This window comes from Dasypus novemcinctus, chromosome 21 (assembly GCF_030445035.2).
Source record: "Dasypus novemcinctus isolate mDasNov1 chromosome 21, mDasNov1.1.hap2, whole genome shotgun sequence".
Lineage (NCBI taxonomy): Eukaryota > Metazoa > Chordata > Mammalia > Cingulata > Dasypodidae > Dasypus > Dasypus novemcinctus.
This window is the reverse complement of record NC_080693.1, coordinates 46,398,084-46,425,498: the sequence shown is the minus strand read 5'-3', so window position 1 is coordinate 46,425,498 and position 27,415 is coordinate 46,398,084. Positions and strand designations below refer to the sequence as shown.

At 37.6% G+C, this 27,415-nt stretch overlaps 1 protein-coding gene across 7 annotated transcripts in view; it reads right to left on the bottom strand.

Moving 5' to 3' along the window:
* Nucleotides 1-27,415, bottom strand: part of TRIM37 (tripartite motif containing 37) — a 223,966-nt gene that overhangs the window by 163,171 nt on the left and 33,380 nt on the right. For all 7 annotated transcript variants that reach the window (XM_071210891.1, XM_058283891.1, XM_058283895.1 and 4 more), the window contains 6 exons: nt 22,753-22,793; nt 21,182-21,298; nt 17,389-17,476; nt 14,355-14,477; nt 12,086-12,209; nt 9,080-9,147 (listed from right to left, as the gene is read on the bottom strand). In XM_071210891.1, coding sequence (XP_071066992.1) covers nt 9,080-9,147; nt 12,086-12,209; nt 14,355-14,477; nt 17,389-17,476; nt 21,182-21,298; nt 22,753-22,793 — 561 coding nt within the window. The remainder of the gene's footprint in view (nt 1-9,079; nt 9,148-12,085; nt 12,210-14,354; nt 14,478-17,388; nt 17,477-21,181; nt 21,299-22,752; nt 22,794-27,415) is intronic.

Sequence of the window (27,415 nt, the reverse complement as noted above, 5' to 3'; positions counted from 1 at the left end):
GAAACCAATTCTGGGACCATCCAGAGTAGGAGAGAGGCAATCATTCTCTTGTGCCACTTCAGCTCCCATTCTCCTGTGTCTTATTGCCTCTCCTGTGTGTCTCTTTTTGTTACGTCATTTTGCTGCACCAGCTCTCCGTGTTGGCCAGCACTCCTATGCGGGGTGGTACTCCCAAACAGGCCGGCATTCCACGTAGGCCAGCTTGCCTTCACCAGGAGGCCTGGGCATCAAACCCTGGACCTCCTATATGGTAGATGGGAGCCCACTGCTTGAGACACATCCATTTCCCAAGAGTAAGTTCTTAATGGGTAAAATTTCATTTTGAAGTGATGAAAATGTTTTGGAACTAGACAGTGGTACTCCTTCCACAAAGCTGTGAATATACTAAATGTCACTGGATTGTTTGTTTTAAAATAATTAGTTTTATGCGAATTTTACCTTAATTAAAAAATAAGTAAAATAATTTCACAGACGTCATTAAAGCAGTATATGGGGAGATATTTACAGCACCAAAAAGAAAGGTCTCAAAACAGTATAGCCTTAGCCTATACCTTAAGAAATTATAAAAAGAGCAAATTAAACTAAAAGCAAACAAAAGGCAAGAAATAATAAAGATGAGGACAGAAATTAATAAAATACAGAGCAGGGGAACAATGTATCTCAATCAGTTGGCTACCCACTCCCCATATGGGAGGTTCCAGGTTAGGTTCCTGGTACCTCCTAAAGATGAGCAGATGCTACAATCAGCAGGGAGGGAAAGGCTCAAGCGGTTGTCACTTGCCTCCCACATGGGAAGTCCAGGGTTCAGTTCCCCATACCTCTTAGAGAAGATGAGCACATAACAAGCAGACAGATAAGGGAGCCATCTCAGGGGGAAGGTGGGTTAAAAAGAAAACAGAAAAATTAGAAAAAATAACAAGACCATTTCTTTGAGAAGGTAAATAATAGATAAACCTCTAGCCTAACAGATAAAAATTAAAAGACATAAATTACTAGTATCAGGAAAGGGAGAAGTGACATTATAGATTCAATAAATATTAAAATAATAAGAGAATATCATGAACAACTTTATGCCAATAAATTCAAGAATCCAAAGAAAATGGACCAATTCCTTGAAAGATTCAAACTATGAAAGCTCACTCAAGAAGAACTAGTTAACATGAATTGCCCTAAATCTACTAAAGAAATTGAAATGGCATTTGAAAATTGTCCCACAGAAAAAAGAACATGCAAAGGACTTCCCTGCTAAATTCTATCCAACATTTAAGGAAGAAACAGTATCAACTCTATACAACTTTTTCCAGAAAACTGAAAAGGGCATAGTAAACAAAGATATTTTAAGGGAAGTGGATGTGGCTCAAGTGACAGATCTTCCACCTACCATGAGAGGACCTGGGATCGATCCCTGGGGCCTCCTGGTGAAAAAGAAGAGAAAGTGTGCCCATGCAAGTGCCCGCATGGTGAGCCAGTGCCCATGCCCACATGGTGAGCCAGTGCCCAAGAAAATGCCAGCTTGGTAAAGCAGGTGCCCCATTCAAGTGAGTCACGCAGCAAGATGACAATGCCTAAAAAGAGAGCCAAGGGGAGAGTCAACGTGAAACACAGCAGAAACCAGGAAATGAGGTGGTGCAATTGACAGGGAACTCTCCCAATCAGATGTCTCCAAGATTGAATCCCAGTGAATCCTAGAAGAGAGAAAATGAGAAGACAACACAGACAGTGAAAAAGAGCAGGGCGGGGAAGCGGATTTGGTTCAACGGATAGAGCGTCTGCCTACCACATAGGAGGTCCAGGGTTCAAACCCAGGGCCTCTTGACCCATATGATAAGCTGGGCCATGCACAATGCTAATCCACACTAAGAGTGCCGTGCCATGCAGGCGTGTTCCCCGCGTAGGGGAGCCCCACGTGCAAGGAGTGCGCCCCGTAAGGAGAGCCGCCCAGCACGAACAAAGTGCAGCCTGCCCAGGAGTGGCGCCACACACGGAGAGCTGACACAGCAAGATGACACAACAAAAAGAGACACAGATTCCCGGTGCCACTGACAAGAATAAAAGCAGACACAGAAGAACACACAGCGAATGGACACACAGAGCAGACAACTGCGGGGGGGTGGGGGGGTGGGAATAAATAAATAAATCTTTGAAAAAGAAAAACAGCAGGCCAGGAGGAAGGGAAAGGGGGGAAATAAATAAATAAAATTTTTTTTAAAAAGATATTTTGAGAAAACAGTGTTCAACATCCTCATGGACAGTGATATAAAAATTTTAAACAAAATTTCCACTAATCACATCCACCAATATATTAAAAGGATGCAGAGAAGGAACTGTGGCTCAAGCAACTGAGCTCCCATTTGCCATATGGAGGGCCAGTTAGATTCAGGGATCTCCTGGTCAAAAAGAGAAAAAAGGCATCCCAGACCTGTGCAGAGGCCCAGCCCCCATGTGGCGAAGCAATGCACCAAAGAAAAAAAAAAGACTATGACACAAAAAGATAGGGGAAAAAAAAGGATAATATGTAGACCAAAGTAAGGACTACCCAGGAGTTCCAGGTAAACTAAATATTTTTTATTAATAACTTATCATATTAATAAACTGAAAAAGAAAAAATGTACGATCATGTCAATACATACATAAGAAACATTTGACAGTACCCAACATTGATTCATAATAAAAATTCTCATGAAATAGCTATAGAAAGGAATTTTTCAACCTAATAAAGGATAGTTACAATAAACCACAGCCAAATGTACAGCAACACTGTACTGGAGGTTCTACCAAGTACAATGCAATAAGATTGGAGAGGGAAAACTATTAACAGAAGACATGATTATAGAAAATCCAAGAATTTACAAATCAGCTACTAAAACTAATAGGCTTAGCAAAGTTGCAGAATATAAGATCAAAAAACCAAAAATCAATTGTATATGCACCAGTGTAACCAGATTTTGTCTAGGGTTTTGACTATGCTGCAGGAAATGAATTTCAAAAGCAGGTCAGATTAGGCAGGCTAGTAATTTATTAAGGTAGGGAGGGTAGAGAAATGAGAGAAAATAACAGGTCATGGGTACCAAGTAGAGAGGAAGGGGCTAAAGACTGATAAAGTAGGCTGGTTTAAAGACTACAATTTCCCATTATAGATTATAAATGCTCAGGTTTTACTTGAGTGTTCATCCATGTGGGGAGACACAGCAAGAGCAGGGAACAGAAGGCAGGAACAGGGCAAAACTGATACCGGGCCTGGCACCAGGACAGGGTGAAAGCAAGAGAGCAAGACAGCTTGGCACTTGTTTTGGTTTTTTGGGTTTTTTTAAGAGTTATTTTTTATTCATTGCTCTCCCCTTGCCCCTCCATCCGCACCCCTGTCCCCCTCCCCCCACTGTCTGTTCTCTGTGTCCATTCACTGTGTATTCGTCTGTGTCCACTTGCATTCTTGTCAGCGGCACCTGGAATCTGTGTCTTTTTGTTGTATCATCTTGCTGCACTAGCTTTCCGTGTGTGGCGCCACTCCTGGGCAGGCTGCAGTTTTTTTTCGCGTGGGGCAACTCTTCATATGGGGTGCACTCCTTGCACATGAGGCTCCCCTACACAGGGGACACCTCTGCATGGCACAGCACTCCTGGCGCACATTAGAACTCTGTGTGGGCCAACTCACCACAGGGGTCAGGAGGCCCTGGGTTTGAACCCTGGACCTCCCATGTGGTAGGCAGACACTCTATCAGTTGGGCCAAATTCACTTCCCAGCATTTGCTTTTTAAACCATTAATTATTCTGCCCCTTTGCTAACAGCAAGGGAGGAATTCCAGCTGCTTGCGGTTTTGACTGATTACCCCACCCATAAATTCCTCAAGAGGGCCCAATTATAAAGTCCTTGGAGAATATCTGAGGCTTTTCGTGTCTTCCAGAGGAAATCTTTTTGGGAAAGGCAAAATCCTGTGTGTGGGGGGTTCTTCCAGCAGCCATCCTGGGGATATTGATGTTCACATGGACTCTTCGCCAGGTTCCAGATCCATCTATTGATTCCCTATTGTACTAGCCAACTTCACAAGCAATCAGAAATTCAAATTTTAAAACATACCATTTACAATAGAATCAAAAAATCTAAAATAGCAAATAAATCTAACAAGATGTAAAAGACCTACACCCTGAAATTACAAAAGAGAGAAAGCATAAAAAATGAAAAGATATAGAGATCTTGATATTAAGATGTTACTTTTCCCCAATTCACATATAGATGCAATGCAATACCAATCAAAACCCAAGAAAACATTTTTGTAGAAATTGACCAGCTGAATTTAAAATTCATATGGAAATTCAAGGGACACAGAATGGCTAAAGCAACTCTAAAGAAAGAAAAAGTTGGAGAGTTAACACTATGTGATTTCAAGAATTATTATAAAGCTACAGTATTGAGGAACAGATGTAGCTCAAGTGACTGAGTGCCTGCTTCCCATGTATGAGGTCCTGGGTTCAATCCCAGGAACCACCTTAAAAACAAAAGAACAAAAAACCAACACTGCAGTACTGGCATAAAAACAGACACATAAATGAAAAAAATCCCAAAACATGAATCCACACGTAAATAGTGGAACATAGACCTAAATATGAAACCTAAAACTATAAAACCTTGAGGAAGGAAACAGTAGAAAATCTTTGTGACCTTGGGTTAAGCAAAGACTTCTTACACAACACCAAAAGCATAAGCTATGAAAGAACAAGTTGATAAAATGGACTTCATCAAAATTTTAACTTTCTGATCTTCAAAACACACTCCTAAGACAGTGAAAATACAAACCACAGGCTTTGAGAAAATCTCTGCAAAGCATATACCAGGATAAAGGACTTATATGTAGAATATATCAAGAGCTCTCAAAACTCAACAAAATTGAGAGCCCAATAAACCACTGAACAAAAGATTTGAAGAGATACTTAACTAAAGATGATATATGGATTGCAAATAAGCCTAAAAACATCATTGATTACCAAGGAAATCAAGATTGAAACCACAAAAAAAATGCTACTAAACAAAAAAGGATAGGTGGAGCCAAGGGCTACAGGATGACCTTAGCCCCAGAGAAAAGAATTAGAGGACAGCTTTAGGCAAAGGAGTTCCTTCAGAAGTCCCAAAACAACAGGAAGCAGTAAATGGAATTTTCTGGATTTACATGTGAAAAGCCACATTTCACAGCATTTTTTTTTGCTAACGTTTTAATTAATAAATAGGTACTATACATTCATACAACACAAACAAGAAAATATAGATCAGCAGAAATGTGAAAAACAAGCTGCCTATAAATTACCATCAGGGAAGAGGATTTGGCCAAACGGATAGGGTGTCCACCTACCACATGTGAGGTCCAAGGTTCAAACCCCAGGCCTTCTTGACCTGTGTGGAACTGGCCCATGCGCAGTGCTGATGCACGCAAAGAGTGCCCTACCATGCAGGGGTGTCCCCCACGTAGGGGAGCCCCACGCGCAAGGAGTGCACCCCGTAAGTGAAAAAGTGCAGTCCGCCCAGGAATGGTGCCGCACACACAGAGAGCTGACACAACAAGATGATGCAACAAAAAGAAACACAGATTCCCAGTGCCGCTGATAAGGATAAAAGCAGTCAGAGAACACAAAGCAAATGGACACAGAGAGCAGACAACTTGGGGGGGGTGGGAGGGGGATAAATTTAAAAATGAAATAAATCTTTAGAAAAATAAATAAATAAATTACCATCAACTCGAGAAAACCAATGTTGATATTTGGTTATATATCTTTCCATATTTTAAAAAATGTACTTTCCACATTCCCTGGCAAATAATTGTTAGTAACTAAAGTTATTCCTTTGTTTTTTGGGTTTGTTTTTTTTTACTAAAATCAGGTCATACTGTAAATATTCTTCTTTGGTATGGGTTTGTGGGAGTTTTTGTTTTTTGTTTTTCATTTTTAAAAAGTCTGAAGTATATCATTCATACATGAACACACATAAACATTAACTGTACAGTACAAAGTGTAAACTTACAAAATAAACATGTATAACATCATATAGGGCTCTCATACATCATCCTACCACTAATACCTTGCATTGTTGTGAAACATTTGTTACGTATTACAGAAGGGCACTGTCAAAGTATTACTACTAACCATAGTCCATATCTTACATTTGGTGTATTTTTCCCCAATCCTTTTTATTAATTTTTTTGTTGTTCATAACCCATACAATTTATCTAAAGTGTACAATCCATGGCATGTGATTTAATCAGTTGTTCATCCATGACTTCAAACAATAATAAAGCATTTTCATTACTCAAAAGAGAAAAAAACAAACCACTACCATACCAATATGTTAGCGTTACTAATTACAAATCCTATGATGTGCTTTCACCATTTCTGTTCATTTCCAAACATTCATAAACATTTTTTTACCAATTCTGCACAGATAAACTCAGCTTTCCATTCTCTAACCCATTTCATTTTCTGGAACTTCTGTTCTAGCTATTAACTCCATGGGTTTCCTCATTATAATTAGTTCATAACAGCAAAATCATTTTGTTTTTGTCCCTTTGTGTCTGGGTTGCTTCACTCAACATATTTGTCTTCCAGGATCATCCATGTTATCATATGCTTCACGACTTCATTTCTTCTTAAAGCTGAATAATATTCCATCTTGTATAAATACCACAGGTTATTTACCCATTCATCAAATGATGGACACCTGGGTTGTTTCCATCTTTTGGCAGCTGCAAATAATGCTGCTATAAATATTTGTGCGCAGATGTCTATTCACGTCACTGCTCTCAGTTCTTCTGGGCACATACCTCATACTGGTATTGCTGGGTCACATGGCAAACCTATATCTACCTTCCTTAGGAATCACCAGACTTCCACAGCGGTTGTACCATTTTACATTCCCACCAACAGTGAATAAGCATTCCTCTCTTTCCATAGCCTCCTCAACACTTGTACATTTCCCTAATTAGTTGGTGATGTTGAAATTTTTTTCATGTGTTTTTTCACCATTTGTATTTCTTCTTTGGACAAATGTCTATTCAAGTCTTTTGCCTGTTTTTTAATTCGGTGATTTGTCTTTTAATTGTTGAGATGTAGGATCACTTTAGATATCATGGATATAAAACCCTTGTCAGATGTCATTTCACAGCATTTTTGCTAAAGGTTATGATGCTAATGGTGATGCTACCAAGTAATTTGCTTAAATATTCTCTTATTTAATTCTGATTCCTGATAATTTAAAGCAGCATTAAGTGACCTTTATTCTAAGCAATAAAATAAACTACTACACACCTATGAGAATGGCCAAATACACTGTGTTGGAAAGGATGTGAAAGAACTAGAATCTTACATACTACTGGTGGGAATACCACTGGTGGTACAATCACATCAGAAAACAGTTGGCAGTTATTACAGAAAAAGGTAATCACACATCTACTATTTGACTCAGCCTTTGCACCTTAGGTACCCAAGAGAAAAGGAAATACATGTCCATGTAAAGTATTACATACAAATGTTCACAGAAACTTTATTTATAAAGGCCCTAAACTGGTAACAACCAAATGACCATTGGAGGGTTCTGATGTTGGAATTTTGATGTTGGAGTCTGATGCTCAAGACTTAAGATGGAGCCCCAGGAAGTCAGCACGCATAGGAAATAGAAGCCAATCCCAGGAAGAAAAGAACCCTGAACCCAGAGAAAAGCAAGCCCCAGGAACGTAGGATCCCAGGAAGCCTGAACCCTTGCAGGTGTTGGCAGCCATCTTGCTCCAAATAGACTTTGGTGAGGGAAGTAACTTATGCTTTATGGCCTGGTATCTGTAAGCTACTACCCCAAATAAATACCCTTTATTAAAAAAAAAAAAAGACCATTAACAGATGAATGGATAAACAAACTGTGGTATATATACAATGGAGTCTATTCAGCAATAAAAATGAATAAACTACTGCTATATACAACAAAATGGATAAATCTCAAAATAATTCTGCTCTAAGAAGTAAAAAAAAAAGTACATAATGTATAATTCCATTTATATTAAAATCTATAAAATCAGATGAGTGGTTGTCCGGAAAAGAGAGTGTGGGAAGGGAAGGAGAGGCTATAAGCAGCACAAGGAAATTTTAGGGGGAAGTGGTTATGTTCACCATCTTGACTGTGGTTATGGTTTCACAGGTGTATACATTTGTCAAAACTTATCAAATCATACACTTTAAATACATGCAGCTTATTTTATGTCAATAAAGCTGTTAAACACACATACACAAAAAACTTCAGATCCCAAACTCTGCTCCACTGCAGCCAATCTTAAACTGCCTTATCACTACAGTAAAAGGCTGCTAGTTTATTCTCTGGAGGGGATTAAAAAAAAAGTGTCTAGCCTAGAGGAACAACATGCACTACTGAAAATGAGAGTACTGAAGAGTAAACAACAGTATTTACAGTAAGTACTTATGTACTGGATCTTACTAGCCAAACTGTCAATCACTTGTAAAGGTAGCATTTTCAGACATAATCTCAAAAATTTTTTTCTAATTACCCTTCCTGGAAAAGTACTTGAGGTACAATATCAAAACAAGGAGTAAACCAAGAGAGGAAGTCATGGGAATCAGGAAATATGGGATTGAACAAAAGAAAGAAGTGAAAGCAATCCCCAAGATGATGATTAAGGGGAGAGAGCTGTGTATTAGGTATAGCAAGAAATATCCCAGATATCTAAAACGATGCATGTTATTTATATGGTACTTAATAAAAATTTGGTTAATAAATAAAAATGCTGAATTTTAGCCTAAGAACTAAAGTAATTGACAATAGCATTCTATCTCAAAACTACTATACTCAAGTATTTCAATATTTTATAGATTAATATTTTATAGATTAACAGATTTCTATGGGTTATTCTCAGTAAAATAATTCTATTCTTACAAAACAGTTTAAATCTTAAGAGAAGCTTGAGAAGAATCAGCATTCCTTTTTCATAAAAACCCCATAGAAGCTCAAAGAAATTATCTCTGCCAGAACGATTTAAGAAATATAGATAAAAGTAGAGAAAAACTTTATTTAATTTTACATTTAATATTTTATCACCTGATGCTCCACTTCCTGAAGTAAAGATTCCAACAGTTCTGTTTCTTGTGTTAGAGATGTCTTCTGACCTGTTTAAAGACAGTAAAGCACCAAAACTCAACGCTCATTACTGGTTTAATAATGAAATTAACTTTCACTGATCATACCTAGCAATGAGAATTCCATTTCAAGTAAGAGAAAATTCTAAATTACAGCCAACATAAAGATTTTCCCAAAGAGGCTGAATCTGATATCACAGTTACATTGAAAAGTAACAATGAAAATTCTTCCCCCAAATTCAGCTGAGGCTTAAAGAGGAATTCATTAAGGCGTCCAGAAGTTTATGTTAAATGTCGGCAAGAATTCTGAGCTTTGAAAAGACAAGGATTTGCCAAAAAGAATACCCATAGAGGAAAACAGCCTCAAGAAGTTGGAGACAGAAAGGGATAAAGGAATTATTACTACAGAAAAGGAAGAAACTGCTTTACATGTTTACATGTTATATAAAAAAAAAGACGAGTAAAGTGTGCTTGCCATAATCAGACCGTTTTTTTTGTAAATCCCAAAACCTAAAGGTCTAAAAGCATATTCAATTAGGTTAAGATAAATTATATAGATTTGGAGTACTAGAATTTGATAGAGAGATAGCTAATTAGCAGAATTTTTATTTTGTTAAACAAACCAATTTTATTGATACATATTAATAAAGCATACAATTCAAAAAACACATACAATTTTCAAAACCAAAATCAGAAGTTCTTAATTGCAAAAAGATACACAGGAGTCAAAGTAAATTAGTACCTGGAATCTAGTATTACAGAAGTGATTTCTACCACTACCCCATTCTACAGTACTAGGGGAAGAAAGACATCAGCTCGTGGGGAAACATCCCTATACATAATTAACTTAAAAATTAGTGTTATGAATAAAAGTCTAAAGTTCCTCACAATACAGGGCGGGCTCATAGTAAGACTATTCTAGAGAACACCCTGAAAGCATCCTACTGAATTAAAACTATCTAGAAAAATCACAAACTATAATAACTTTTCAGAATAGAAAATAATTTGAAAACCACATAAGTAGGAAGAAGTTAAAGGAAAGTGAAATTGTTTCAACTCAGTGAGTTATATAATAAAATTAACAGAACTGTGTTGTCCTGACTTTGAGCTGATCAAATTAAGTATAAAAACATAAATGAAACAAATTCACCCTACAAAAAAAGCAATGCTACAAGTATAAGTTGTCTTTGGCAACTATTTAAGACCATACCAACTGTAGCAGTTGGATATGGTTATGAATTCCAAAAATAGATCTTGGATTATGTTTGTGATCTGGTCTGTACCTGGGCATGACTGAGTTATGCTTGGGGCTTCGATTGGGTCACATCACAGGGCGTGGGGACTCACAGATAAAAGGCATGGCAAAGGACAGAGTTGGGGGGTTCTTAATGTTGGAGTTTTGATGTTGGAGTTCTATGCCGAAGTCTTAGCTGGAGCCCTGAGGAAAGAGACAGCGCTGTTCTCCTGATAGTCTATAGCTGACCTTGTGAAGAGAGGCAAAGCCTATAGAGAGCCTCATAGTTTACAGCTGTCCTTATGGAGAAAACAGGAGCTGAGCCCAGGGGAACCCAAAAAGCCTGAACCCTCACAGTTGTCGGCAGCCATAGTGCTCTGACACATAAAAATAGACTTTGGTGAGGGAAGTAACTTATGCTTTATGGCCTGGTATCTGTAAGCTCCTACCCTAAATAAATACCCTTTATAAAAACCAACCAATTTCTGGTATTTTGCATCAGCACCCGTTTGGCTGCCTAATATACCAACAGTGGAGAAGTCCTTAATTTTAAAAATTCTAGTACATACCTACATTTCAGAGCTCTGGATGTCTGTTAATTTTAAAAATTCTAGTACATACCTACATTTCAGAGCTCTGGATGTCTTAATGATCTTAAGAAATCTCAAATGCATTTAAAGTCCTAAAAAAATAAGATCTTACATGCATGACTGACTAAAACTGATGACTAAAGAATTATGATTTCATTTATATCAAGTCTTCATCTACATGGACATGTAAGGGGCATAATCAAAGCCTACATGTTTCTTCTAACTGCTCAACTGTGTAAATGAACTATGCTGTTCAATCTTACAAAAAGAATGATTTCCAAGACCATCTGCCATGAACAAAACCAAAAATTCAAATAGTACAGATTTATAATATCAAAACAATTTTTAAATAATATTCAAATATCCCACTTCAAAAATATAAGCATCTTACTGAAAGAAAATAAAAATGAAATTGATAAAACAGTTATTTTGGAAGACACCAAGGTACAATCAAAACCTTAAAGAATCAAGACAGCAAGCAAAATATTATTTGTTCACACCTGATTAAATTACATATATTTCCTTTTTTACTACAAAGAAAATTGACACACTGGTTTTAAGCCAACAAAACAGTGGATGGACTTATAGTACAAGTTAAGCTCAAAGATCACTGAAAAACCCAAAAAACTTTCCATTACATTTAGCACCAATCAGATCCTTATTACTTTGCTTAATCCCTGGCTCCACAATCAAAGAAAAATGAGCAATCTTTTGAACCAAAAAAGTAAGCAATGAATACAATTAATAGTAAAAATGAGAGCTACCAGAAATCAAACTAAATATAGAAGGAAAAGCTAGGGGAATTACTCTAATATTTTCAAATGCTAATTCTTCAGCTTCAATGCTAGGAAATGGGAAATGGGGCATTAGTAATAGGAATTTTGAATAGGAATTAAAAGAAAAAAAAAGGTACCTAACAATGAGGTCGTTGGCTATTAGAATTACTTCCCCAAATGGCTATGAAATCTCTTCTCTTCAATTATTTCTAAATGAGTCAGATATCCATTTAGTATATAAAAAAATGGAGATGTCAAAAATCTCAAGATTCCCTCCAAGCCTATACCAATGCACCAATCTTTGCTCTTCAAAGATTCAACCTCAAGGAGACTTAAAACAATGCCCAGCAGCACACAAAAACACTCACCCATCAGTGTAATAAGCTTGTTCTTCAGCTGCGTGTCTAACCGTGCAATCATCATCTCAACTGCATTCCTAATTTCCCGAACACGCTCATCTTTTGCATTTCTTACAGCCTCTACATTTCTTTCCTAGAAAATAAACAGGTAAAAAGAATTTTAATTAAAAATTTTTTTAAAGTTTTAAGCCATAATAAAATTTTTTAAATTATTGATATAAGTAATACATTGCTTTAAAAAATTCAGTGCACTGAACTGATTCTTAAAAACAAAGCATAATAAAGACTATATTTTAACAGTTAAATAGAAACATCTGTAATTACAAAAACTTGGTTTAGAAAACATATATACAACCCAAACTCAAAGCCCCAATCAGATCCCTGATTGAAAACCACCATTTAAAAACAAAAAAGTATATTAAAGCCAGTTCACACTAAAAAAAAAAACCACCAAAACAAATGAAGTTTTTGGTTTTTTGTTTTGCAGGTACTGGGACATGTGGGAAGCCAGCGAGCAATCACTAAGCTACACCAGATCTCCAAATGAAATTATTTTTAAAAATTATCTACTCTAGTTTACAAAGATTTCTTTATGTTTCTTCCAAAACTAAATACAGGAATGCATGGCAGAAGCATACAGAGACTGAGCTGTGATAAGTTTTACTGTTGTTTATTATTTTTATTATTACTGGAATAACAAAAATGCTCTAACGATTCAAGTGATGAGTACACAACTATGTGAATATACCAAATACCACTGACTGTACATTTTGGGTGGCTCTATGTTTTACTAATATGTATCAATGAAATTGATTTCTAAGTAAGTAAATAAATAAATAGGAAAATTGTTTTTCTAAGACTGCAGAATATGTATAGATTTCTCACAAAAATAAAAAGTAATCGTTCCTAAACTTAATATTTTAATAGAAATATAAGCAGTAAAAATTTCAACCATAGAAGACCCTTCCTAACAGGCAAATGTTGCCAGAGAAGTAACAGAAAAAAACAGATAGCTTAACGAAGGTGAAATAGACGCCATCCAATTTTCAGATGGCTTCTATTACAAAATAACTTTGTAGGTAGCACACATGGAACTCTTAAAGTAATTGCAGAAATGGTGTAATAAGGGATAATTTGGATCTTGATGCCAAATGGGTAAAACCAAGATGATTTCTGTCCTGAAATTTGAGACTGTTCTCCAAACTGCATTTATAAAACAGTCATTCCAACAACTTTAAAAAGAATGTATCCCAACAGTACACTAGTTATTTGAAACTTATGACATGTTACCAAAGAAATATTATAAATGATAGTTTCCTACAACGGATTACCAAAGTCGGGAAGCGGACGTGGCCCAATGGATTGGCATCCGCCTACCACGTGGGAGGTCCACGGCGCAAACCCTGGGCCTCCTTGACCTGTGTGGAATTGGCCCACGCACAGTGCTGATGCGTGCAAGGGGTGTCCTGCCACGCAGGGGTGTCCCCCGCTTAGGGGAGCCCACACGCAAGGAGTGCGCCCCTCAAGGAGAGCAGCGTGCCCCTCAAGGAGAGCAGCGCAGCACAAAGAAAGTGCAGCCTGCCCAAGAATGGTGCAACACACACAGAAAGCTGACACCACAAGATGACGCAACAAAAAGAAACACAGATTCCCAGTGCCACTGATGAGGATGGAAGCAGTCACAGAAGAACACACAGCAAATGGACAGAGAGAGCAGACAACTGGGGGGGGGAGGGGAGAAAAATTAATTTAAAAAATAAATCTTTAAAAAAAAAAACAGTTTACCAAAGCTGTTTGACCAAACAATAACTGAGGAATAGAGTCAAATATTATTAACTCTTCTGCAGAGAAATGTATTTTAAGTTTCAATCCAGGACATTAAAAATAGCTCATTCCTTGGTAATAGAAACTCACCCAATAGCTGGGGGCTCAAAGAATGGATAACTTATTGACTATAGAAGTCAATATTCACTCTGTTTGTCAAGTATGGGCTTTGCAAGAAACAGACTTTAGCTTGCAAATTGAATCTCTAATTCTGCCTAAGAGGAGGCAATTCTCTGGCTCCAACTGCTTCCCTAAATGCCAGGGCTTTGGATGCAAATTCCTCAGCTACTTTGAAATCGAAGAGAAATGAACTGACTATAAGTGCATACTATCAAATTTTTAAACTTCTGAAAATCATCATTGCAACATTTGATTGATTTATATTATAGAATACATTAACTATTACTATATATAGTATGTAAAGGGGATAATGGTCTTTTAATAGCAGTCTTACCACTTCTTGAACTAAGCTGATCAGTTCCATGAGACGCCGACGAAGTTTGGCTACCTCTTCATTCACTTTAGTGACATGCTGCTCATAAATTTCTGCCAAAGGTTTAAAGGTATGTCCACCATGCTATTTAAATTAATAAAAGTAGCTTTAGAACATTTCACATATTTATACTTACATTCCATAGTAACAACACTCCATGGTTACTAATAAATTGGTAAATATTTTTAAACAAATTTTACGTTTTTTGGCTGCCTTTATTTTGGTAAAGCCAGAACTAGCTTAAAATCAATTAGCTCATATAGGAATGCCTTCAAGATTTTAGATAAAGGCCTTTAGCAAAATGTTAACACCCACCTAAAAACCTTCCATCATTAGGAAGAACCAAAATCCTTAATCACAGCCAAAATCATGTACTACCACGTCATCTGTCACACTCCTCTTAGCCAACACTAGTCTTCATGTTCTCAAATGTTTTCCCCCAACAAAACTTCACTAAAGTTATTCCCCCATTCAAAAGTGATACCCTTTCATCCTCCTTCTCCCCACTCTCAACCTTTTACTCCTACTCATCCTTTGGAGCTTAGCTCAGGGTTATGATGTCAGGTTCCATAGTTACTCACTCTCAGCACTGTGAACTTATTCCTCAAATTTATTACATCAACAATTAAATGGAGAATTAGTGGTTTGATATATGTCATGTTCATCACTGAATGCCCAGTCTCTAGCACAGCTGAACATATATGAAAAACACTTGAAGACCCAGAGTGCCTAAACAGCAAAAGCAACAAACTCCATTTTTCATGCCTCAAAGTTACAGTAGGGAGGGAAGCCTCATACAAATTAGCCTCACAATCCTACCTGCAGTAACAGAAAAATTTTGTGGAAGTAACAAAAAGAATTTTCTATCCAATTTTAGTAATATAACTCCTAATTCTCCTCACTGGTAGATAAACGATCAAATTCAAGTTATAAAAGACTTCCTTTAACAGATGTGCTCTTATTAAAAGAGTCTAGTTCAGTCAAAGCACCCAGCCATTGTCTTTAAGAGTACTGATGAAATAAGATTTTTATGTCACTGACTACTTTAAGTATGGTAAATAAGGTTTTCACTGCCTCTTACAAAACATATTCAAATCTATTTAACCTATTTAAACCTATTTAAGCACTCAATTATGGGAATTTTTTTTTTGTACTAAGCATCTTAGAGCATTCAAGTTCTTTCAGAAAGCTCTCTAACAGAATTCTACTCAACCAACTTACTAGTCATTCTCTTTGTAAAACAAACAGATTGCCAAAGAACGATCATTCCCATGGGTAACAGGCAACTCTAAATGCCTATCTACTTCCACCTCTACATGGCTCACTTTTTCACCAAGCATGTATTTATTCTCAAACCTATTTATGTCACTTGTACTTATTACAATAAGACTATAATTTAATTAAATATTAAGTAAACAATGGAACATGACTATAAAATAAAAAAGGTTCCGGTTTGATTATAGGAAAACTTATTATGCCTTAGATTTTTAGGTTACCTAAAAAATGCTGCTGTAGAAGTCAATTAGGAAAAAGAATGAAAAGATGAAAAAAGCAAAAACTGTAAGACGTAGTGCTATGTAACTCATATTATTTAACAAGTATCTAAGTTCAAGCTCCATGTTAAAGAAACCAAAACTGGAAATCATAGCCAATACACTAGATAAACTAACACTTGCTGAAAGACTTTGATTCTACAAGAAAGGATGTGCAAATAAATCAATGCTTTATACATTTCAGGTTAAAATAAAGCATTTAAATAAGGAATGCTACATAAAACAACATGACTTTAAAATGCTGTTTGACCTAAAGTAAGGGGGAAATGGAAAGGAGAAATGAGTTTATATGGCTACGAGTTTCTAAAAAAGAGTCTGGAGGCTGGCAGAAGGATTGCCCTCATGCACAACTGAGCAGAGTCAGAGAGACAGATAAAGCAGATACAACCCCCAGATATTGGTTCCTATGAAGGCTAAAGAGACCCATGAGAGTTATGGTCATGGCCGATGGGCTTTACTACCAGGGCAGATGGCCCCTCTCTGGAAATGGTGTTTATGTGTGATGAATCTGGACTCAGATGGGATCTCCCTTCATAAGACTTTCATACTAATCTGCTGGAGGTGCAGTTAACGTTGGGGTTTAAGATATAGTTAGGGGATTTGAATCTCTGAACTGATAATGTGATAGCCAGGTCCTGAGCCTCAACAGACTCCAGCACCTACAATCTGATTTATTGGACTTACCACACTCAGCTAAGATGGAGTTGAAGAAGGACAATCACCACACCATGGAGCCTAGAGTGATTACAACTGAAAATGGGAGGATGGCAGCCAGCATCCATGTGGAATCTGAGCCTCCTCTCGACATAGAGGTGCAATGGACACAACCAATCCAATGTCCACATAGAAGAGGTGGCATTGGATTGGGAAAAGTGGACATGGTGGACGATGGGTATGGGGAAGGGCAGGAAGAGATGAGAGGTGGGAGCGTATTTGGGACGTGGAGCTGCCCTGGATGGCGCCTCGGGGGTGATCACCGGACATCGTGGATCCTCACAGGGCCCACTGGATGGAATGGAGGAGAGTATGGGCCATGATGTGGACCATTGTCTATGAGGTGCAGAGGTGCCCAAAGATGTACTTACCAAATCCAATGGATGTGTCATGATGATGGGAACGAGTGTTGTTGGGGGGGGAGAGGGGGGGTGGGGGGGGTGGGGTTGAATGGGACCTCACATATATATTTTTAATGTAATATTATTACAAAGTCAATAAAAAAAATAAATAAATAAATAAATAAATAAGGAATGCACATCATACATCAAATCCTCCCCAAAGATGTTCTTCTCAAATAACAGAAGGTGTAATACTTTTAATAAGCTTCTGTAAAGTAAATGCATTTAATTTTCATTATACAGAGTAAAATACATATTATTTTCTACCTAAAGCAAGCATCTTCTATTATCTAACCAAACATAATATGCAAAATTAGTTCTCCTCACCATTCCTCCCCAAAGGGCACACTGATGGCAGATACACTTCTTACAAGTCCAGCAAAACACACTAAGTTTTTCATGGTGATTTTCACATCTAAATATCATGGAAAAGGAAAAAGAGTTAAGAATTGAATAAATTAAAATTGGAACATAATTATCACACCAAATTTCTAAGTTTGGGCCAACAGGTCAGAAAATGTTTAAAAGACTATGCCTCAGAAAGGACATAAATGTAAGATGCATTCTATGGCTTCAGTGAATTAAGCTAAAAAAATTACGCGTACACAAATGTTCTGGTGTTTTGAAAATTGGACTGATGTATACAATTCATACTGGAACATAAACAATAAGTGTATAGTACAAGTTGTGAACTTATAAAACAAACATGCATTATCACCATACGGGGGGAGGGGCCATACATCACCCCACCAACACCTTGCATTGCTGTAAAACATTTGTTACAAACTATGAAAGAACATCGCTAAAATGTTACTAACTATAGCCATTCTCTTACTATTGATATATTTTTTCCCAACCCACCTGATTAACACCCTGCATTAGTATTATATATTTGATAGAGTTCATGAGAGAATATTTTCATATTTGTTCTGTTAACCACAGTCCATCTTCTACTATAGGATTCACTGTGTTACAGAGTCCCATGGTTTATACAATCCATTCATTTTCAGAGTTTTGCTGCTATTTACCTCAATTTTAGAACACTTTCATTAGTCCAAAAGGAAAAATCCCATATTCCTTTATATGCCCTATAGTTGTCCCTCAGAACTGATATAACATCTGCTTTGCCATTGCTGCAAAAACATAACAGTATTACTGTAAACTACTGTCCATAAGTTACCTTAGTTGTAACTTTCCCATGTTTCACCACATTCTTGACACTTTGTAAAAGAACATTCTTATATTTATACTATTGACCACACTCTTCATCCACCACCAAAATTACTGTTATATGCTCCCTAGATTATTCTCTAGCTCCCTTTCAATTGACATTTGTATCTAGACTACCCCCTTTCAGCCACAATCTCATTTCTAAATCAGTAGAGTTATATTCACTATAATGTATTACTATCAACTCTATTCATTTCCATATTTTTACAATAAACCTTATTAAAAATTCTACGTATATTAAGCATTAGCTCTCATTCTTTTTTTTTTTAAGAACTTTTTTTTCCTCCCCTCTTGCCTCCTTGTCTGCTCTGTGTCCATTCGCTGCATGTTCTTCTGTGACTACTTCTATCCTCATCAGCGGCACCAGGAATCTGTGTTTCTTTTTGTTGCATCATCTTGTTGTGTCAGCTCTCCGTGTGTGCAGTGCCATTCCTGGGCAGGCTGCACTTACTTTCGCACTGGGCGGCTCTCCTTATGGGGTGCACTCCTTGCGCGTGGGTCTCCTGTATGTAGGGGATACCCCTGCGTGGCACGGCACTCCTTGCATGCATCAGCACTGCACATGGGCCACCTCCACATGGGTCAAGGAGGCCTGGGGTTTGAACCGCAGACCTCCCATGTGTTGGGCGGGCACCCTATCCATTGGGCCAAGTCTGCTTCCCCAGCTCCCATTCTTAACCTACAGTCTATCTCCTAGTAACCTATACAATAGAGTTTACCTCTATGAATTTAGTATTGTATTTAGTTCTTATTAGTGAGACTATACAATATTTGTCCTTTTATGTCTGGCTTATTTCACTCAATATAATATCCTCAAGTATCATCCATGTTGTCGTATGCATCCCAATTTCGCTTCTTCTTATAGCTGAATAGTATTCCACTCTATGCATATACCACAATTTGTTTATCCATTCAACAGTTGATGGACTTTGGCTGTTTCCATATTTTCGTAATTGTGAAAATGCTGCTACAAACATGCTTTCAGTTCTTTTGTGTATATACCTAGAAGTGGGATTGCCCAGGTATATGGTAATTCTATACTTAACTTTCTGAGGGACTGTCAAATTGTCTTTCACAACAGCTTCATCATTTTACATTGCCAGAAGCTATGAATAGGAGTTTTGTGAAGAACATTTGCATTGGTCTGCCAAAGGGGTGCCAATACAAAGTACCAGAAATACGTTGGTTTTTATAAAGCATTATTTATTTGGGGTAAAAGCTTATAGTCCCAAGCCTTTGGAAAGTCCGACTCAAGGTACAAGAGGTACTTTGACACCAAAGTCTGCTGCCACATGTTGAAGCAAGCTGGCGGGCGATCTTTGTCAGGTTTCAGCTTTCGCCTCTGGGCTTTCTCTTCCTTTGAGGCTTCAGGAGACCAGCCTCCCCCAGATTTCAGCTGTAGGCTGGCACAGGGTTTGTCTCTCAGGGCTTCCTTCATCAGTCTCAGCTCTCTTCCCAAGGTCAGCTGTAAGCTATCAGGAAAATGGTCCATCTCTCCCCCAGGCTTTAGCTATTTGCACCTTCTCCTTTATGTCACATGGCAGGGTAAAAAATGACAAAGTACTCTGTGTCTTTTGTGTCTGTGTTAGTTTATATCAGACCCCAGCAAGGGGGTGGGGACTTAACCTGTGGCATACCCTCTGACGTAGTCAAAACAAATTGAACAGATCATTGCACACCAATGTTCACGGCAGCATCATTCACAACGGCCAAAAAGTAGAAGAAACCCAAGTGAACATCAACTGATGAATGGGTAAACAAAATGTGGTATATACATACAACGGAATATTATTCAGTTGTAAAAGGGAATGAAATTCTGATACATGCAACAATATGAATGAACCTTAAAGACATCCTGTTGAGTGAAATAAGCCAGGCACAAAAGGACAAACATTGTATGAACTCACAATATGATATGAAATACTTAGAATAAGCTAACTCAGTCAGAATATGGAATATAGATCACCAAGGGGCTGGGTGTGGATACGGAACAGGTAGTTAAGGCATTAAATGTACAGAGTTGCTATTTGGCATGAGAGAAAACTTTTGGTAATGGATAGTGATAATGATAACACAAGATTCTGAGTATAAATTTACAGCACCGAAATACATATTTGAATGGGGCTTAAAGGGGCAAATTTTAGGTTGTATATATATTACTAGAATAAAAATCTTTTTAAAAATCCAAGGAACTGTACAACACAATGAAGTTAAATCATGGACTAAAGTTAATAGTACAATTAGAAAAATATGCTCTCATCACTTGTAACAAATGATCCACACCAATGCAAGGTGATGGTGATAGGATGGTGTTTAGTGTATTTTATGCATGATTGTTTTGTAAAGTCACAACTTTTCTGATAAAAGTTAAAATTAGTAAAAAATAAAAATTAAAAAACTATGCTACAATTTAAAAAATTACTGCCACTAACTAAATCTTTTTTCTTTCCTTATCTGCTCCCACATACCAACCCTCCAGATTCTCTACCAATAGAACAGAATGCCATTCATTGTTCTTATTCCTCCAAGATTCTGCCCCCAAGGCAGTCTCTACCAAAGCCCTATTACTCTTTCTTATCATTGTATTCCCAGCAAACTGTTAAGCAGAAATTGCACCTCATTTGCTTTTGTATTCCCAACAATCTAGCATGGTACTTAAGTGTATATGTGTCACTAAATAAATGTTTGTTAAATAAACACAAAACAAATTAACCATCTTAAATATTACCCAATGGAAATATCAGATATATGAAATGAAAAACTGAAGGAATACTATTACTTATATTTATAATTAACTACAAGCAAAATGCCAATATATTGTTATTAAAATATGGCAGCAACTTAGTGGTAAAATCTATGAAAAACTTTAACAAAGAAACTGAGAACCTACTTGTCCTTTTCGTTTTCTTCATGTTTGGTGAGACTGCAGAGCTGGAGAGTGTCAAGCTGTTGGGTTACTTCCTCTGCCCAACGACAGTTAACTAGTTCTCGAAGCTGGAGTGGAGCACTGAGAAGAAAATATATACACAGTCTTCTAATTCAGAATTTAAGATTATTTTCTAAAACACATTCTTCAAAATAGAGCTATCATACTCAAGCCACATTACTATTAAAATAATTACAAAGACAATGACAAGTATGCTTTGCAACCCATTGTCATCACATTAATATATTATTTACCTTAAAACAAAAAAGCACTGAAAAAAAAAATGCTGGCAATCCAGATTACAAACTGAATTCTCAAATCCTTAGTCTAAAGCTGTATATTGTCCAATACGGTATCCAGTAGCCACATATGAATTAAAATTCAAATGAATTAAAATTAAATAAAACTTATTCCTCAGTCACACTAGACACACAGGTAGAGTGCTCAAAAGCCACCAATAGGTAATGACTACTGCAATGTACATTACAGATACAGAACACTTTCATCATTACACATAGTTCTATTTTAAAGAACTGGTCTTCTTACAAGTTAATATGAAAATAGTGAACAATACATAGAGTGGGCAAAAGAACTAAAAGGAAGTTTAAGAGAAAAAGAAATATAAATGGCTAAAGACGTTTGAAGAGATACTCAGTTTCAAAGTTTTCAAAATGTATATTAAAATCAAAATACCATTATTCACTTAGCAAAATGACAAAAAATGAAACAGATTGATAATATCTAGCATTGGCAAAAATAAAAGGAAAAAGAGCTTTCAGAGCTGTTGTCAGGCGTGTAAAATGTTAAAACCCTTTCTTCAAGGCAGTCTGTCATCAGTATTTGAAATAACCAAAACAGCAGACAATCTAAATGTACCTTAATATGATTGATATAAAAAATGATAATATATTCATAAAGTGGATAAGTACTCCATTTTTAAAAATGATGTATGTGTATAAACTATTAAGATACACTATCCACCATATTTTACATGAAAAAAGCAAGTTGCAAAACAGTATTATATCTTTCCGTGTTTTAAGAAAGTGTATATATGTATAAAGATATTTACCAGTATATGCACAGAAAACTGTCTAGAAGAATACATAACAAACCTAACAATTTCTTCTGAAAGTGGTCTTTCATGAAAGATATAGTAGAGAGTATCATAAACAAAAACCTTTTTAGTTTATCTTTATCTGAATTCTCTGGATTTCTTTTTAAATCAGAAAATACAGTTTTAAATTAAAAAATAACTTTTGTTTTTATTATTTAATTATAAAGGTTAAGTTACACAATGATTTTATGAAGGAAGGCAGGGTATAATATATTAACATGGATTCTACCTAATTCTAAGGCAGATAAATTAGTCTACACTTCATCAAGGCAGGCTGCTTATTTTCTTCCCACTATATTCACAAAGAGGAAAATTGTGGCAGATTGCAAAAAGAACGTGTCTTTATGAATCCGAGGGCACATTATGACCCCATTATTTTATTACTTTCCAAACTTACAAATAATTGTAAGAAAATATTTACCGGCAATGAGGACATTGTGCTCTTTGTTCCGTCAGCCAGCGCTAGGGAGGCAAAAAAATAAAAAAATAAAAACTTTCTTTTCATTTTAAAAACACCATTATTTTAATATCTAAATACTGAATTCTTATACATCAAAGGTAATTATTCTAATTACCTTCCAAGTTTCAGAACTCAATTAACTTATTGAACATTCACTATACCAATTCAACAGCCCACTGATATTCCCTGTCAAAAAGATTTCTAGAAGTAAAAATTCAAAGATCCTTTACCTTTAATCTTTCTAAAAAAAGGTTTCATAATGAGTTTAACTCTCTAGTGCCTGCATTAATTATAGAGGTACTAACAAAAATAGCAGCTAATCTACTGTCTCACACTAACTATTATCACAGGGACAAAGTTTCAAAGGAACAGAACTCATCCCAAAATAGATGCTAAGAAGCTTCTCTCTCACAGAAAGTAGATTACAGGTTACCAGGAGTAGGGGCGGGGGGAGAGACTCAGTGCTTAATGGGTGCAAAGTTTCTGTTTGTGTCTACGGGAAGGTTTTAGTGAATGTAATCAAAGTCACTGAGTTGCATGCTTGAAAGCAGTTAAAAATGGGAAATTTTATGTTGTGTATATATATTACCACAAGAAAAAATTAAGATTAATAAAATTAAATTTAAAAGAAAAAAAAGAAGATAGGGGAGCAGATGTGGCTCAGTGGTTGAGCACCTGCTTCCCATGTGCAAGATACTAAGTTCAAATTCCAGTTGTTTTTTTAAAAAGAAGATGGTGGGAAGGGGACTTGGCTTTTTAACGGACAGAGCGTCTGCCTACCACATGGGAGGGCCACGATTCAAACCCATGACTTCCTTGAGCCGTGTGGAGTTGGCACATGCGCAGTGCTGATGCGCACAAGGAGTGCCGTGCCATGCAGGGGTGTCGCCCGCGTAGGGGAGCCCCACGCGAAAGGAGTGCGCTCCATAAGGAGAGCCGCCCAGTGCGAAGTAAAGTCCAGCTTGCCCGGGAGTGGCACTGCACACATGGAGGGCTGATACAGCAAGATGACAAAACAAAAAGAGACACAGATTCCCCAGGCAGTGACAAGAATGGAAGCGGACATGGAGGAACATGCAACAAATGGACAAGGAGGTCAGACAAATGGGGGGCGGGGGGAGGGAAGGGGAGAGAAATAAACAAACAAATAAATCTTAAAAAAAAAAAAAAGGAAGAAGATGCTGTCTCATGGGAAAGGAAACAATCCTAGGACTAACTGGATATAATAAGGAAAATGTGGCTAATTCTCACAAAGATAATAAGACTGTCACTCCCACCTCCAAAAATAATCGATAGTGATGATTTACTACAAACTTTCCTACCTTAAATCCGGACGAGGTTTAAGGTACTACTAAATTCCTTTCTAAATAAGCAATTTAATTTTGAGAGATATACATTATGGACATATAAATTAGATAAAATACAAAAAAAAATAGAGTAACTTTTTTTTAACTCTTAAAGATTTTATACTACAGTAAGTAATCTTAACAACCTATGTAAACTGGCTTCCTCATCTACTTGAAAAGGTTTTAAGAAGATAGCAATACCTACTACCCTACAAATTCTATTAACTTAATGTTTTAAATTATTATTGGTTAGGGAGCAGTTCTATACCATTTATAAAGGAGATGCTAAGACTTTCTGAATATTCTTCCAAAAAACAACAGCTCAGGAAGAGGACTTGGCCCAATGGTTAGGGCGTCCACCTACCACATGGGATGGCTGCAGTTCAAACCCTGGGCCTCCTTGACCCGTGTGGAGCTGGCCCATGCGCAGTGTTGATGAACGCAAGGAGTGCCCTGCCACACAGGGGTGTCCTCTGCGTAGGGGAGCCCCACACACAAGGAGTGCATCCTGTGAGGAGAGCCACCCAGCGCAAAAGAAAGTGCAGCCTGCCTAAGAATGGTGCCGCACATAAGGAGAGCTGACACAACAAGATGACCCAACAAAAAGAAACACAGACTCCTGGTGCTGCTGATAAGGATAGAAGCGGTCACGGAAGAACACACAGCAAAAGGACAAAGAGAGCAGACAACTGGGGGGTAGGGGAGAGTAAGTAATAAATCTAAAAAAAAATGAACAACAACAACAAAAAAAACACAACAACAGCTCTATGGTTCAACAAGTTTATGTGTTAACTGTTTTGCAAACAGGCTCAGATGCAAATAACTAATTATAATCCAATGAACTCTCAACAATGTACTCCCAATATCTGTTGTTTATTCCTTCCTACTTCTTTAAAAGAACATGAGAAATAAAATTCCTAAGGAATATTTCAATCAAATCAAAGACTGAAGATGACTGAAAAAGGTGGTATTTCGCAGCAAAGAAAACAAAGCTGGAGAAGGAAAACAGCAGATGGAAAGGATTTCTCTGTTCTTAATATCCTTGGAATATTACTTCTTTGATTCTTAAGCAAAACAAGATTTGGGTCAGGTTTCTTTCCCTGAAAGATTGCTCAGACCAGGCCCTCTTCTGCTATTCTTAGCTCCCCTCCAGAACAAGCCTCAGCCGACATGTCTCGTCTCCTCATTTTCTGTCTCATCCTATGACCCAGCAAAGTTAAATCTTTAATTATGTTTTCCTCTTCTACCCATATATTCTCCATCACCTCTCCTAGTTTGGTTACTTCTACTCATTGAGATTTCAGTGCATATGTCACCTCCTCCAGGAAATTTTCCCTGATTCTCTGCAGACTATTTTAGATACCACTTCCAGGGCAACCTATACTTGCCTCTTCATGCTTATAACATTTTATTATCATGACGTATTTTTTCACCTCCCCTGCTCTGCAAGATTTTAAGTTCTATAGAAGATGGAACCACATTAGAAAGTGGCCATACCATGTTTTCAATACGCCCCCCTCTATCCAGCCAAACCAGGTTTATGGCTGCATTTTACAACTCTCAGCGTATTTATGCATTTGTTCATATACTCCCTTTCTCCTTGTCCTGTCCCATGGAAATGTCCACTGATTATGTCCCTAAATTTTTCGTGCCTATTCCTAGCTAGAGTGATGCTTAACTTCTTTGAATATTTGTGACATTTTAACACTGTAGTCCATAATCTAACTTAATCACAAAATAAACCTAACAATTTCAATACTTGGGGTGGGGGGGCGGGGAAGTGACTCAAATTAAAAGGTAGGAGAAGCAGATTTGGCTCAATGGATAGAGTGCCTGTCTACCACATGGGAGATGCAAGGTTCAAACCCAGGGCCTCCTGACCCATGTGATGAGCTGATGCACACAAGGAGTGCCGTGCCACGCAGGGGTATCACCCGCGTAGAGGAGCCCCACATGCAAGGAGTGCACCCCGTAAGGAGAGCCGCCCACCGTAAAAAAAGTGCAGCCTGCCCAGGGTGGTGAAGTACACACGGACAGCTGATGCAGCAAGATGATGCAACAAAGAGACACAGATTGCCGGTGCCGCTGACAAGACTACAAGCGGACACAAAGGAACACACAGTGAATAGACACAGAGAGCAGACAACCGTGGGGGGGGAGGGGGGGATGGTGGAGAAGGGGAGAGAAATAAATTTAAAAAATAAGTCTTAAAAAAAAAAAAAAAAACCAAAGGTAGGAGGCAATGATACAACAAATACTACATAAGTTAAATTAATGGAACATCATTAGAAAAATGTCCCCCATATTCAACTTAAGAATTAATTCCTCTTCCTCATTAAAATGGAAAAAGCATAAGCTTTTAACAACATTCTTATCTGAGACTGATTCTTAGCTTTGGCACTCTGTGACCACATGACATCAGAAAGATGACTGAGACGGAGGACTTGGCCCAGTGGTTAGGGCATCCGTCCACCACATGGGAGGTCAGTGGTTCAAACCCCGGGCCTCCTTGACCCGTGTGGAGCTGGCCCATGTGCAGTGCTGATGTGCACAAGGAGTACCGTGCCACGCTGGGGTGTCCCCCACGTAGGGGAGCCCCACGCGCAAGAAGTGCACCCCGTAAGGAGAGCCGCCCAGTACGAAAGAAAGTGCAGCCTGCCCAGGAATGGCACCGCACACATGGAGAACTGATACAACAAGATGAAGCAAGGAAAAGAAACAGATTCCCGTGCCACTGACGACAAGAGAAGCAGACAAAAACAACGCAGCAAATAGACAAAGATAACAGACAATGGGGGGGGAGGAAAAGGGAGAGAAATAAATAAACCTTTAAAAAAAGAAAGGTGACTGAGTTCAAGTTTCCTTATATGAAACATGGGAATCAGCATACCTATATTGTAAGATTTTAAGGGTTAAAAAGAGGCAGTTAGCATAAACTGCAAAAGTAGGGGGTTCTCTGCCCAAAGCACTCCAAAGACCCAATTCTTGAGACACCCAGGTTTCAAAGCAAGAGTTTTAATGCTAAGCAGAAAAGCAAGGAGATCAGATGGCCTATCAGTCTAATATGTGTCTCCCCAACCTGCAGTAATTCTGAGAATTTTATGGTATCCAGAGACAGACAGGTTTATGCTAATGACTATAATGCCTTGAGATGAGAAAGTTAGAGATAATCCAATTACTCAGATTGATTACACGCCTAGTCACAAAAGCTACTGTGCCTGCCAGGTAAGCCAATTTTGGTTAGATCTAGCGTCATCTAGTTTAGGAATGGAGTGGGT